Here is a 15,637-nt window from a genome sequence, read left to right as displayed (position 1 = left end):
ATGGGATACATTTATGTGAGATGAGATACAATTTTACTCTGCATCCATCAGACAGAACCAAAGAGGCAATGAGGAAGTCTAGCAGTAATCTGGATTAGGGGACAGGGTGACTGAGTCCACAGGGGGAACACAAGAGTGCTACGGTTTTGTCTCCCTTACATTCTGGCTTCCCCCACATCTCTCTGACGAAAGGCCCTAAAGATATCTGGTGAGGGAGACTTTTTGAAATCCTAGACCCAAAGCCATAGAAAATGAAGTGCTTCCTGATCCACCTTCCTCCCCACCCCCACCCCCACCAGGGGCAGACTGGGGCACTTTGAACTCCAAGACAAGAGTTTACCATTCCCATCTTCTCCTTACCTCACTTCCTTGGCTCCCAGTATGGGCTGGTAACAGACCTAGGCAAGGGCAAAGTGAAGGGCACACACTCTCCAAAGCCGGCATCCTGCCAGATGCTGGGATCCAGCCCAGGTCTAGGCTTATAGCCCCTGCCCAGTGTTGCATCACCCCTCTTTCCACCCCACTCATCCTGCCTACCCCCATTTCTTGAAGCTTCTAGCTCCTCTCAGAGTCATTTCAGCCCCAGCTTCTGTTGTCTTCTTGCCAGGAAACCCCCACCCAGGCTGTCTCCTCCCACCCCCCCCACCTCTGTTTCAGGGCTGAATCCCTGGGGAGAGCAGGGAGGTGGGGCACAAGTGAGTATGGATAGAGACCCTCCAAGGGGATATGCCTGACAGCCCCTTCCCTCTCAGATTTTGGTTGCCAAGGAGGCAGCAGGAACAGCCTGTTCTCTGCGCTCTCATCAGAGCAGCTATGCCTGGGCCCCGCCCTCTCTCCCTTCCTCCCTCCTTCCTTCCCAGACTGTTGCTAGGAAGCACCCCAAGATTTCTCAGGGTCCCACCCCTAGAAACCAGGGGATCCAGATATCTTTCTGAAGAGCCTCCCCCAAAGCCTAGAAGTCAACACCCCACACAGCATCCTCCACCCCTGCCAAGAAGCCCCAAAGGGTTTGGGGAAACAGGGGACAGGCCCTCTACCAGCCTGCCCTGGAACTACCTCTGTGGCCTGGGCCACAGTAATCCCACCCCTCCCCCATCCTGAGCTCCTGGGCTCTGGGTGATGTTAGCAAGTGATGAGGTGTTCAGCAGACACCCCTGGACTCTGGAGACATAGCCCTACTTATTGGGGAGTTCTGGAAAGACAGTGGAGGAAACCTAAAGAGAACCCCAAACCCAGATTTTTCTTCCTCTTAGAGATCTTTCAATCAAGAAAAGGTAGTGGAAATGGAGAAAAGAAAGGGGGGACAGTTTATGGAAGTTGGGGATCAAGTGGCTGGCAGAGATGGGAGACTGGAAAATTTACCAACAATTGCCCTCCTATGGGTAAAATGGCAACTTAATGTCCCCCTACCAATCATCTTTGTCCCATCAGGTACCCTGGGTACGGGTCACAAAACAGAGAGCTAGGGAAGGGACTCAGGCCTGGCTGAACCTGGCCCTTCGTAGCTGAGGCAAGAAGTAGAAAAAGAAACTGACACTTTCTCCAGGTTGTTTTTCAGAGTTTCTCCTACTTTTATTCATTCTTTTGATACCTTTTTTTTTTAAAGCATTTAATATGTGCCAGATATTGGACCCCCTAAATTTTCCAGCTTTTGGTTTCACTCTTGCATACAGCCCCCTCATCTGGCCTTTGCCAGGAGAGAGGGGAGGAGAGGTAGGGGCGCAATGTCTTCTACCATAGAGTTTGGGCCTTACTGTATTGCAGCCCTCCCCTGCAATGAGAGGAGATGGAACAAGCTGGTGTGGAAGCCAGGAGTATAGAGTGGTTAGTATAGAGTGGTTCTCAGGGCCTAGAGGGAGGGGTGATGCAAAGGAAATGGCAGGCCGGCCTCTTTTCCCTGCTGCTGTCCGGGCCTCGGGATCACAGGACGTCTCTTCTCCTCTGACATGGGCGTGTAGAAAGGGAAGGCATCCTTCAGGGTGTTGGGAGAGGAAACTGCTCCAAGGATTCAAATGCTGCCTTCCATTGTCCTGGCTGGTCTCTTGCTGGACCTCTGTGGGGCAGTGGGAAGACAGACACACGAAATGGTGGGAGATCCAGGACCTGTCCCTGAGGTGGGTCCTTTTGGTAGGCTTCTCCCCCATCCTCCTCTCCCCTAGATAAAGAGAAAGTAGGGATTTTGATGTAGGGACTGGTCAGAGAAGGGAACTGGTTTGGAACCAGCTGTGTATGAGTGTATAGGAACAACTCTTTCTTTGTCCAACCACCTGCTGCCAAGTAACTCCCCATAGTGGGGGGACCCAGGCAAGCTTCCAAAGGAAAATGGTTCAGCTGGGGAGGGGAATGACTCAGTTTCCCTGTGGAGAGAAAGGAAACTGAAACCTTCTGTGCCTTGTATGCTTACCAAGTATTTCAATGTTTCTGGGTCTAGACTCTTGTCACTTTTCCTTACACTTCTTTCTAGCCTAGATAAGGAATGTTCCCATCCATTTGGGTACCCACACCCCTGTTCTCCACAGCCTTTTTTTAATTTGAGAGCGCGCGCGTGCACACGAGAATCTTGAATAAGCTCCACGCTCAGCGCAGAGCCTGACATGGGGCTTGATCCTGGGACCCTGGGCTCATGACCTGAGCTGAAATCAAGAGTCGGACATGCAACCAGCTGAGCCACCCAAGTGCCCCTCTCCACAGCCTCTTACCCCAGCCAAGACCCCACTCTGGCCTAGCTCCTTTTCTGCCACTGCTCCAGTGTTGCCATGTCACTCTGTCTGGCTGGCTTCCACCTGCCCCTTTTCTCCAGCCAGACCAGCCAACAAGATGAAGACATTGGGGCTTGGAACTAAGAGAGCAGGGTTGGGAGCTCAGCCTTCACTGGTGCTGAGGGGGAAGAAATGGACAGCAAAAGAAAGTGGGGTAAGAAAGGTTTTTGAGAAGAGTACCCGGGTGGCTCAGTCAGGTAAGTGTCTGACTTCCGTTTAGTTCATGATCTCAAGGTTCATGAGTTTGAGCTCTGCATTGGGCTTTCTGCTGTCAGCACAGAGCCCACTTTGGATCCTCTGTACACCCCCCCTGCCCCTCCCCCACTCGCAGTCTCAAAAATAAATAAATAAATAAACATGAAAAAAAGAGGTTTTACAATTTTTTTAAAATATTCATTTTTGAGAGACAGAGAGAGACATAGTGCAAGCAGGGGAGGGGCAGAGAGAGAGGGAGACACAGAATCTGAGGCAGGCTTCAGGCTCAGAGCTGTCAGCACAGAGCCTAGTGTGGGGCTCGGACCCACGAACCATGAGATCATGACCTGAGCTGAATTTGGACGCCTAACTGACTGAGCTACCCAGGTGCCCCAAAAAGGAAGGTTTTTGAGAAGGGCTGTGTGGAGGAAGGGTTTTCTTTATATCCAAAGGGGATGTCTCTTACCCACAGGAGGATTTTCATAGAGTTCCATGCTTGGGGAGAGAGGATCCAGCCAGGGAGCCTGTGGGTTCTAGAGAGCTAATGTGGTGTGGAGGAAAGAGGTGGTGTATGGAAAGGCTGTCTCTGATATTTACAGATCAGAGAGGCAAGACAGTCAAAGTAGGGAAATTGAAGATGGCCCGTGTCCACAACTAAGGGAGCCCTCCTAGTTCTTTAGGAGTCCAGTTCTTGGGGGGAATCCTGCCAAGCCTAGAAAAGGAGCTGCTGGTGAGAGGTGGGGGACAGGGAAGGCAGATGGCCTGACTACAAAAGCCGCCTCCCTGCCACTGTGAAGTGGGAAGGAGGCACCCCTCCATCCCCCAGAGATGTGCCAGGCTTCCTGCCAGAGAGGGATGGTTTAAGCTCAGAATACCACTATCCTCAGGGCCCAGATATTCCCCAAATGTACCCAACACCCACTAACTCAGTAACAAAGTTGACAGCTTCTCTCTAAGAGGGGCAGTTTGGCCTATGGGGGATGGGAATGGAGCTGTAGGATCCAGGAATGGCCCAAGGTGGGGGCCCTGGGCTGCTGTAACCAGGCAGGAGTGAGAGGAAGGAGCAGGCAAAGGTAGAGTGGGGGCCTGGGAGAAGGGAGGTCAGGTTCATATGAGGATGCAGAGTAACAGGGGTTGTGGTCATCTCAAGTGTGAGTGTATGTGTGTGTGGCTGGGGCCAGTTTGAAGGTTAAGTGTGAGGAGTCTGGGTTCTCCCTCCTTGCTGCTTCAGAAGCTTTGGCTCCATATATTTGGCAGCTGTTTTACAGAAACACTGTTTCCCAGTGGTGTCACTTGGATAGGCACAAAGGGGGCCAGAATGGGGGCGGGGGTTGGGTATATGGGGAGGCAGAAAGGCCATAGAGAGTAATGACCTTAGAGAGATGTGATCTGGCCCTCCTTCAGCTGCACGCTACCCCTAAGAACAGGGATCCTTGTCTCCCTGTTGTAATTAGGCTCTGGATACCCAGGATCCTGTTATTCTCTGCCCCAAGGGCCACAAGTTTGCTTCCAGAGTCTGAGCACACTGCTGTCCCAGATTCATTACCCTGATGACTGATTTTGCCACTGAAAGGGTGGCCAAAGAATTATTGCTGCGGAATATGGGCAGAACTTGGCCTCATGGACTGGGATATCAACCCCCTTAGGGTATGGGATGGGGGAGCTGAAAGTAGGGGTGGCAGGATACTGGCTCGGGCCTTCATGTTTACTCTTGTCCTCGGTTATAAATGTTAGGGACGATCTGTCCATAGGACAGGGCAGGGACAAGGGCTATATATAGGAAGGGTCAGACATTGGAGCCAGAGGTGGATAGCACTTGCTTTTGAGCTTCTCACTAGAGGGGGGAAAGAAGGGCTCATGCCCAAAGCCCTGAACATAATTATGTACAATATTGTTCCATAGGATAAGCGAGACATCATATTGTTTTTAATAAACTTAAAGAAAAAAGAGAATAGTTTAGCTTTACAGGAAAACATTTGAGGATAGTAGAGGGTCCCTCCATTCCCCATACCCAATTTCTCCTTTTATTAGCCTCTTACATTACATTAGTATGGTATTTTTTTTTACAACTAATGAACCAATCAATATTGATTATGTTGTTATTAACTACTGTCTGTGCTTTATTCAGATTTCTTAGTTTTCACCTAATGTTCTTCTGTTCCAGGATGACATCTGGGATACCAAGTTACATTAAATACTTGTGTCTCGTTAAGCCCTCTTGGCTATGACAGTTTCTTAGACTTCCCTTATTTTTGATAACCTTAACTTCAGTTTTCCTTCTTACTTTCCTCTTTACTTCTTCCCATATTCAAGCAGTGTGCAAGGCCAGGAGATTCTGGGAGGACTGCCAGATTTGGAGGTTAAGTGGTGATGTGTGTAATTGATCAATCCCTAATGCCGCCTCTGGGATAAAGGTGTGGAAATAAGAACTCTGGTAGACTCAGGGGTGTAGGAACACCAAAAAAAAAAAAAAAAAAAAAAAAAAAAAAAAGACCAGGAAAGAGAAAAACGTATTGCTTAACGAATGCCACGCCCCTGCTATGCCTAGTAACTAGCATGTAATGAAAGGGTGTCAGAATATCATTTAAACGCCTGGTCGACAGTGACGTCTTGGGGCTACGCCTGCTTGCTAGCGGTCTTTCGAGAGCTCTTCCCCCTCGGCTCCCCGAGTCTCTGTGATGCTTCAGCTCTTACATATTTTTCCCTACAGCAGAGAAACAATGAGGGCAGACTAGTTTTTAGTTTCTTAGCTTCCTCTCTAGCCCAATCCAAGGAACTACAATTCCCAGAAAACATCGTGGCGTGACCTGTCTCCTTCTGCGTTCTTATTGGCTCATGTTTGTTACTCTCAGCCAATAGAAGTTAAGCTCTTTGATAAGTGCCAAAATGGCGATTTCTAGGATCTAGAACTAACTTGTACGGTAGGCTTAAAATTGGGAAGGTGGTGGATGAAAGGGAAATAGGGAAATATAGTTTTAAGGTTGGGGAAGGTGGAGGAGATGGAGGATTTGGGGTGGTAGGGGCTGAGGGACTTAGCCAGGGCTAAGGGCGTAATTAGGCAATCGGAATAGGCTTAACCCCTTGCTCCCACCTTTACTCTTTGTACTAAGCGCCTTTGACCCCCTCTTCTTAGTCCTCCAGTTTAAGGAAGGGATGGTTCAGGAGGGAGGAACTTGATAGAATCTCTACCTTGTCCTTTCTCCATTTTTATCGTAGTTCCTTTGTCTTCCTTAAATCTTCCTGGATCCCATTTCATTCTGTTCTGCCCTCTCCTGTTCTTTCCCTCACAATCTCTTCTTCTCTTAGCTCAGTTTCACCCACCTCAAAGCTTACCTCCATCGGCCCCTTCTCAGAGTGAAATCATGAAGGTGGTGAACCTGAAGCAAGCCATTTTGCAAGCCTGGAAGGAGCGATGGAGTGACTACCAGTGGGCAATCAACATGAAGAAATTCTTTCCCAAAGGAGCCACCTGGGACATTCTCAACCTAGCAGGTCTCATGTCAAGTAGGAAGGAAGGATGGGAGGGCTAAACCCAGAAAAGTTATAACCACTCAGTCTTGCTTTGTTTATTCCCCTTGCAGAAGCACTACTGGAGCAGGCCATGATTGGACCTTCCCCCAATCCTCTCATTCTGTCCTACCTGAAGTATGCCATTAGTTCCCAGGTAAACTGTCCCACCTATTCCAGAGAGTGAAGATTTGAAGGTAAAAGTCTTGGAGTAACGTTGTCAGCTCACACTTTCTAGGCGAATTTGTTTGAACACATCACTTCTCTGAGCCTCCATTTTCTTTTGAAAATAATACTTCACTGGTTGTGATGAATGGTACACTAACGTATTCTATCAATGAATGTTCATGAATGCCTATATGCGTCAGGGAGTGGCGTAGGCCCTGGGGATATAGCTGTGAACAAGACCTGATCCCAGCACATAAGAAAGAACGAAGTTATGGGTAATAACAGACATGGAAATAAGCAGTCAGTCACAGGATGGATTTATGATGTAGATTAAGACAGTACTATGGGAGTACATGGGAAAGGCAAATAATTCAGTCTGAGCAATCAGGGAAGGCTTTCTGGAGAAAGTGATGTTTAAACCAAGACCTTATTATTAATAGGAGTTAGCCAGGCAGATTGGCGAGAATACATAAAGCAGAAAGAAAAGCACATACAAAGGCTGGGAGGCAAAAATCGCATGTTTAGGAACCAAAAATAATTTGTATGGCTAGAGCAGTAGTTTTGGTCTCTGGACCCTTTTATGCTTTTAAAAACCATTGAGACTCCCACAAAGCTTTTGTTTGTATGTATTGTATCTATCCGTATTTACCATTTTAGAAATGAAAACTGAGTAAGTTAAAAAATATTTATGAACTTATTTAAAAGTACCAAAAATAATGTCTGTTAAATAAAGCCTGTTATGTTACATGGTTTGTTTTTTTTTTTTTTTTTTCCAACGTTTATTTATTTTTGGGACAGAGAGAGACAGAGCATGAATGGGGGAGGGGCAGAGAGAGAGGGAGACACAGAATCGGAAACAGGCTCCAGGCTCCAAGCCATCAGCCCAGAGCCTGACGCGGGGCTCGAACTCAGGGACCGCGAGATCGTGACCTGGCTGAAGTCGGACGCCTAACCGACTGCGCCACCCAGGCGCCCCTGTTACATGTTAATATAAATAACATTTTAATGAAAACTGTATTTTCCAAAACAAAAAAGCTAGTGAGGAAAGTGGTATTGTTTTACGTTTTTGCAAATCTATTTAATGTCTGGCTTAATGGAAGGCAGCTGAATTCTCATATCTGTTTTTGCATTCAATTGTTGCAATAGGCTATTTCAGTTGAAGTGTATGAAGAAAATCTGGCCTCACACATCAGATATTTAGTTTGAAAAGGGCAGAGTATATTAATAAGCTTTTCAGATAACTGGATATTCATTGATATACTAAAATTCAGCAGGTGATGTGAAACCACATCAATGAACTTTAAAAAAAAATTAATTATTTTTAAAATAAGCTCTACACACATGAGGGTTGAACTTACGACCCTGAGATCAAGAGTTGCATGCTCTACGGATTGAGCCAGCCAGGTGCCCCTCAATGAACTTCTTACACACTGTTAACATTAAGATCTACTGGTCTTTCTCTTGCACTTTTACTCATGAATGATTTTATAATATCATGAATTGATCATGTGGAAAATACCCATTACTGAATTACATAATTATTGACACATTTAATTATATGATTTACATGTCATGGAGCCTCTGGAACATTCCATGTTCAGTTGTGAGAGAATGAGAGTAGAAAAAGCAAATAACATCTTAGCAATATTTAAAAAATAGTTTTTTAAAAAATGTTTATTTATGTATTTATTTATTTTGAGAGAGAAAGATAGAATCCCAAGCTGGCTCCCTGCCGATCAGTGCAGAGCCCAATGCATGGCTCGATCTCACAAATGGTGAGATCATGACCTGAGCTGAAATCAAGAATCAGATGCTTAACTGACTGAGCCACCCAGGTGCCCCTAAAAAATAGTTTTAACCTCACAGATTCCAGGGGTCCCTGGATCATATTTTGAGAACTGCTGGGCTAGCACTTCAAGAAGGAGATAGAGAGGGCACAAAGGACCTGTGAGTGATGCTAAAGAGTTTGGACTTTATCCTAGGGTGACAAGTAATCATTTAAAGAGTTTTAAGTGGAGGAATGGTGTGATAGTGATAGGATATGTATGTATGTGTTTGTATAGACATTTAACATGCAATAAAATGTACAGATCTTAAGATGAATTCAGTGAGTTTTAGCAATTGTAATATACCCATGTCACAAACATTCAAAATAAGATACAGAATGTTTCCATTCTCCCAGAAAGTTGCCTTGTGCCCCTTTCTAGCCCAACCTCTTACAACCACTAAATGTTTTTTGTCACTGTAGATTAATCTTGCCTATATTTGGATTCCACAGAAATGGTATCATCCAGCAATACCCTGTACTCTGTCTTCTTTTGTTTAACATAAATGTTTTTGAGATTTATCTATGTGGTTGTGTATGTCAGTAGTTCATTCTCTTTAAATTGCTGAGTAGTAGCCCTCAGTTGGCATGTATTTCTTATTTCTTTTTCCTCTTGGCTTATGTCTGCTTTCCATGTGAGCACGTGTTCATTTACCTTATTCTTTTTAACTGCTGCATAATGTTCCATGTGTACTGTATTTTAGGTTGCTTTTAATTTTTTACTGTTCTAATTGACGTTTCATTAAACATTCATTCTTATACTTAGCCTGCCTGCACTTCTGGGAGTTTTCCCTAGGTTAGATACCTAGAAATAGAATTGCTAGCTTGAAGCATTCCCACATGTTAAATTGCAGTAGATTCTGGGGCGCCTGAGTGGCTCAGTCGGGTAAGCACCTGGCCTTGGTTCAGTTTGTGAGTTCACAGTTTGTGGCCTTCACAGTTTGTGAGTTCGTGCCCCGTGTTGGGTTCCATGCTGCTGGTGCAGAGCCTGCTTGGGATTCTCTCTCTCTCTGCCCCTCTCCCACTCGTGCTTTCTTTCATTCTCAAAATAAATAAAAATTAACAAAAAATTGCAGTAGATCTTGCACATTGCCCTCCAAAAAGGATGGTATCAGTTTATACCCCCTCCATAGTGTTTGACAGTGTTTCTCAACACCTTTCCAATGCTGGATAGAATAAGCAAAAAATTCCTTCACATTATAATTTGTATTTCCATAATTGTGATGTTGAGCATTTTTTCCATATTTACTGGCTCCCTGTATATCTTCTGGGAATTGCTAATGCATACCATTTGCCTGTTTTCCTAATTTTTTTGTTATTGTAAAAGCTTTATTGAGATATAAATCACATACTATACAATGTATCCATTTAAAGTATACAATTTATTGGGTTTTAGTCTATTCAGAGTTGTACAGCCACTACAACAATCAATGTAGAACATTTTTATCAGCACAAGAATTCTTACTGCTTTTTAAGTGTCTTAATATAATTGATCTTTTAATCCTGTTATGGTTTTCTATCACTTTTTTTTTTTTTTTTACTTTTTGGTTTTATTTTCTTAGCATGCAGAAATTTTTAATGTTTTTGTTGTCAGATTTAACCATTTTTTCCTATATGGCTTTTGTCTTGCTTAAGGGCTTCCTTCCCTGCTCCAAGGATCAAAATATATTCTTCTCTAATTTCTGCCAACACTTCACTTTTGTTTTTTGTATTTATTTTGTTGAATCCATTTAGGATTTATTGTGGTGTGAGGAAGAGATCCAAATTTATTTATTTTTCCTAATAGGTGGACAGTTGTTTCAATTGCCTTTATTGAATAGGCCATTCATTGTCATATCCTAAATTCTCTTACAAAGTTCTATTTCTTTTTCTTTTCTTTTTTTTTTTTTTTTGACAAAGGTGTATTTCTTGGTATTCCAGTTTAATTCATTGATATATTTGTCCTTTCTTGCACTAGTATTTGACTGTTTTAATTACTATACCTTTATGGTATGTTTGATGTCTGGTTAGGCAAGTCTTCCCTTAGTTTAATTTTTCAAAAATTCTTTGGCTGTTTTCAGGCATTTTCTTTTTTTCTTTCTTTTAATGTTTATTTATTTATTTATTTATTTTTTTTTTTAAATTTTTTTTTTCAATGTTTATTTTTGGGACAGAGAGAGACAGAGCACGAACGGGGGAGGGGCAGAGAGAGAGGGAGACACAGAATCGGAAACAGGCTCCAGGCTCCGAGCCATCAGCCCAGAGCCCGACGCGGGGCTCGAACTCACGGACCGCGAGATCGTGACCTGGCTGAAGTCGGACGCTTAACCGACTGCGCCACCCAGGCGCCCCCTATTTATTTATTTTGAGAAAGAGACAGTGCATGTGTGTGTGCACCCCTGTGTAAGTGGGGGAGGGGCAGAGAGAAAAGGAGAGAGAGAATACCAAGCGGGCTCTGCACTGCCAGCGAGGAGCCCAACACGGGCTCAAACTCAAGAAATATGAGGTCATGACCTGAGCTGAATCAAGAGTTGGATGCTCAACCGACTAAGCCACCCAGGCTCCCCTAGGCGTTTTCTTTTCCAGACATTTTCTATTTTTAATATTTATTTATTTATTTATTTATTTATTGTTAACTTTTTTTGAGAGAGAGAGAGGACACAAGTGATCTAAGGGCAGAGAGAGAGAATCTCACGAGGGGCAGAGAGAAAGAGAGGAAAAGAGAGAGAGGGAGAGAGAGAGGTGGGACTCACCCGAAGTGGGGTTCGTGTTTTACCCTAAGTGGGGTACAGTCTCACCCGAAGTGGGACTTGAGCTCACCCAATGTGAGAGTCAAACTCATGAACCATGAGATCATGACCTGAGCTGAAGTCAGATGCTTAAACAACTGAGCCACCCAGGTGCTCCTTTTCCAGACATTTAAAAAAATTTTTTTTTAATGTTTATTTATTTTTGGAGGTGAGAGAGATGGAGTGTGAGGGTGGGAGGGGCAGAGAAAGAGGGAGACAGAATCTGAAATGGGCTCCAGGCTCTGAGCTGTCAGCACAGGGCCTGACTTGGGGCTTGAACTCCTGAACTACGAGATCATGACCTGAGCAGAAGTTGGACGCACAACTGACTGAGCCACCCAGGCGCCCTGTCCTTTCCCAGACATTTTAAAATCAGCTTGTTAAATTCTTGTAAAAATCCTATTATATTTTAATGGGGATTTTTTTGACTTTCTGGATTTGGGGAATTTGTGGATTAATCTTAGAAAGATCACACTTGTAAAAAAAAAGATCACTCCGGTTATAGCTTGAAGAATGAGTTGGAATATACACGTGTGTGTGTGTGTGTGTGTAATATACACACACGTGTATATACGAGCTGGAATACATGTATGTGTATATATATATATATATATATATGAGTTGGAATATATATATGTATGTATATGAGTTGGAATATGTACGTGTGTGTGTGTATTTTTAAGTTTATATATGTATGTATTTAAGTAATGTGTACACCCCGCATGGGGCTTGAACTCACAGCCCTGAAATGAAGAGTTGCATGCTCTTCCACTGAGGTAGCCAGGCACCCCAGGCTTTTTTTTTTTTTTTTTTGCCCAAGGACCAAATAGTAATACTTTGCAGGCCATGTGGTCTCTGTCACCATTATTCTGTCATTATAGCTTGAAAGCATATATAGATGGTATATAAGTAAATGGATATGCCTGTGCTTTGATGAAACTTTGTTTTAAAAAAAAAAGATAATGGGTCCAATTTGGCTTGCGAGTCATAGTTTTCCAACCCCTGATTAGCCCTTATTGCAGTAAATTCAGGTAAGAGATGATATTAGCATAAACATGGGAAGTAGCAGCAGAAAAAAAGATGAATTCAAGAACTGTTCAGGAGGTGGCATTGAGAGGACTTGGTGATTACCTGGATGAGGCACATGAGAGAGAGGAAGAAATCATGGCTAGTGTCTAGGTTTCTGGTTTGGACGACTCGATGGCTGATGGGATCTTAAGGAGACAGTGGGAAAAGAGTAGGGCTGCTGTTAAGGATGGGGTACCGCTGAGGGGTGGAGATGACACTGATTTTGGCCTTGTTAAGTAAGGTGCCTGTGTGGGCTAACAAAGAGAAGATACTCAGTAGGTCCTTCAACATATGTGTCCAGAACTTAGAAGAAGAGGCCTAGACTGGCACTATTGATTTTGGAGTTGTCGACTGTAGATGGTGATGGAAGCTGTGGGCATTGACAGGAGTGCCTAGAGAGGGTGGAGAGTAAGTACAAGAGAGACCCAAGCCAAATCCCTGAGGAACCAATCAGAGTCGTAGAGAACACGGCTAGGAAAAAGATGCCTCACAGGAGTCTGAAAAGAAGAGATCAGTGAAGAGGGAAGAAAAGCAAGAGAGCGTGGTATCGAGAGAAGCCAAGAGAGAAGAGGATCAAAGAGTGAAGAAGTGTTTCCTGGTGTTGGGTGCTGCTGAGAGGTCTGTGAGATTGGAACTGAGAAGTATCCATGGGGTTTAACCAGTTTGTTGATGAGCTCAATGAGGAGATTCCTACAGTGGTAAGGACATAAGTGATTGGAGTGGGTGGAATTGTGAACGGAAGGTGGGGAGGTAGAGACAGCGAGTGTGGAGAACTTCCATCTGTGGAGAGCAGGATAGAGAGAGTGGTGATTAATTGGAAATGGGGGGAGTGGTCTGCGGGAACTTCTCTTAAAAATGGCAGAATCTTGAGACATGTAAACACTGATGGGGAAGGCAAGAAGGAGAACAAGGCCAAAGTAACAGTGAGAGAGAAATAAATATATATGCAGGAGTTTCACTACAATCAGCATTGTAAAGTGCTGTGCAAAATTAGTAATTGATTCTTCCTTCCAAGTCCAGAGGCTCTTCAGTTCAGTGCTGTGCATGGAGAGGGCACTTAGGAGTAGCTGAGCGTGTTGAATATGAAGAGGAGAGGAGAGAGCAGCCGCAGGGTCAGTCTGGGCTAGCCAGGTGTGCAGCGGACACATAGACGGTCTCCAGCCTCAGAGTCTGGTGGTAGCTTAGAGCTTCTACACTGATAGACACAGTAGACTGGAATAGGTTAAATCCTGCTGTGAAAAACAGTTCGCCGTGTGGAAAGTAGTTTTAGGTCTCAAGGGTAGCAGTGCTTTCTCGATATTGTTAGCTAAAATTTACTGGACAGAATTCTGAATTTGGAGACCATAAATACATTAGAACATACTGCATCTCTCAGAACATAGAAAATTGGGGGTTTCTCTTCCGGGAGTTTGGGGTTAGTTTCAGTGGGAACATCCAGCTCCCTCTTCAGGTTGGTATCCAACAAGGTTCGTTTCTCTGCCAAGCTCTTGCTATGGGGACATCAGTTATAAATAAACAAATACTCGTCTGGAACGTTATGGTCATTCTGCCCAGGCAGGCTCCCAACTTTCTGATCACCATCAGACACCAGCTATGGCTTCACAGAACATCTTGCTGAGAGTTGTACTAAACACTAATTGTGTATTTAAGTCCTCTGTGTATTTTGCTCTTGTTTATTTAAGAATACTAGTTAAATGTGTCTGAACAGAGAGCACTCTGTTCACATGATGGAGAAATTATACACAGAAGGCATTGCCATGCATGTAAAATTCACCATATTAAGGTCATTGAGGCTGACCTCACTTTCCTCTTGAATCTCTGGAAATTTCTATTCCTCTTGGGAAGACAACCCACGAAGCAGGTGATTATCCTGACAGTTGCTATCATTGTAATCTTTTTTATTACAGTGTATTTTGCCACTGATTTTGATTATATACTTGTAACTACTTTCTAAAGTATTATTTATATTTTATCAGCATGCAATAAATTTTTTTTTTAAATATGACAACTTAATAGACTTTCTCTAGGTTTTAATTTCATGCAGGACACATTGGTTATTTCTTTTCAACTACATCTCCAATCCTATGGATAGGTTTTACTAATAGAGATTTATTTTAAATACATTTTTTTTTTCAGAATGCTAGTTCCTAGAATTCACCAATCCAAAGTAATAAAAGCTTACTGAGGACCTACTATGTGCTAAGCCTGGGCTACATTCTAGAGAAACAGATATAAATTCACCACTGCTTCTGTTCTCAGCTCACTGTTCAGATAGGCTTTCTCTTAGTCAAATAAGCTTGGAAAGTATTATTTACTGTTTCCATTTATCTTAGAGGTTCTCATTATATACAAGCATATTATGACTCAGCAAAGCTAAGCAAAGAAAGCTATTTAGTCCGTGGTTTCTTAAATTCATATCACACAAAAGCTGTGTGTGTGTGTAAAGTTTCTTAACATCTTGGGGAATCTTTGGAAGAACATCATGCAATAAATATTTCTACAGTAACAGAAATGCTGTGTATCTGTGCTAAAACGGTAGCCACTAGCCACATGTGGCTGTTGGGCACTTGAAATGTGACTAGTCTGACTAAGGAACTGAATATTTAATTTTATTTAATTTAAACTTAAACAGCCACTTGTGGCTAGTGGCTTCCCTATTGGATAGAGCAACTTTGGAAGCTACTTTGAGAAATGCTGATGTAAAGGTGTGTTTTTACTTATTCGTTCTACCAACATCATAGCAAGTTCATGGTGGTCACTGAGTAAAAGCATCCTTGTCCTCAAGGAGCTCCTAGTTTGGTGGGGGCAACAGGTACCTGCTGTGTAATGATGGGTATAAGGGGATTAATTACTTGGAGCACATAGGAAGGAGGTTGATCAGAGAAGGTGTCCTGGAGGAGTCCTAGAGAGTAAATCCTAGAGAATCAGAGTGTGTATCGTGAAATTCACTACAATTTCAGTGTGCAGGTATTACCTGTTCATTGCAGGAAATGTTTCTTCATCTCCAGTTGTTGTAAATAAAAGTACTCTGAGGGCACCTGGGTGGCTCAGTTGGTTAAGCGTCCGACTTTGGCTCAGGTCATGATCTCACAGTTTGTGGGTTTGAACCCTGCACCAGGGTCTGTGCTGACAGAGCCTCTCCTACTCTATAGAAGTTGTAGGAGTAAAGTAACATAACCTCATTTCTATCCTTTCTTCTGCCTACTAGCAATTATTTTAACCTTGTATGTAGTGGACATTGAGTGGCATGTGAACATGGAAGACGGCATTTTTGAATGCCCACCCTGATCTTAGTGGGTGTATGCTCATGGTGTCATTTATTGTGGTTTTGATAGAAGCAGGTATGG

At 43.6% G+C, this 15,637-nt stretch overlaps 1 protein-coding gene across 9 annotated transcripts in view; it reads left to right on the top strand.

The window, feature by feature from the left end:
- MED24 (mediator complex subunit 24) overlaps nucleotides 1–15,637 on the top strand; it is a 32,289-nt gene that overhangs the window by 2,424 nt on the left and 14,228 nt on the right. The window contains exons 1-3 of one of the 9 annotated variants that reach the window (XR_006297881.1): nucleotides 5,477–5,875; nucleotides 6,261–6,446; nucleotides 6,536–6,618. Coding sequence is in view for 7 of the 9 variants with exons in the window: in XM_043584341.1 (XP_043440276.1) it covers nucleotides 6,317–6,446; nucleotides 6,536–6,618 (213 nt within the window). In the remaining 2 variants the exon portion in view is untranslated. Of the gene's footprint in view, nucleotides 1–5,118; nucleotides 6,447–6,535; nucleotides 6,659–15,637 lie in introns of those variants that run through there. The other 8 variants (XM_043584339.1, XM_043584338.1, XM_043584344.1 and 5 more) reach the window with 8 other exon arrangements.

The sequence above is a fragment of the Prionailurus bengalensis genome, chromosome E1 (assembly GCF_016509475.1).
Source record: "Prionailurus bengalensis isolate Pbe53 chromosome E1, Fcat_Pben_1.1_paternal_pri, whole genome shotgun sequence".
In the NCBI taxonomy this organism is placed as follows: domain Eukaryota; kingdom Metazoa; phylum Chordata; class Mammalia; order Carnivora; family Felidae; genus Prionailurus; species Prionailurus bengalensis.
This window is presented reverse-complemented; position numbering and strand designations above follow the sequence as displayed.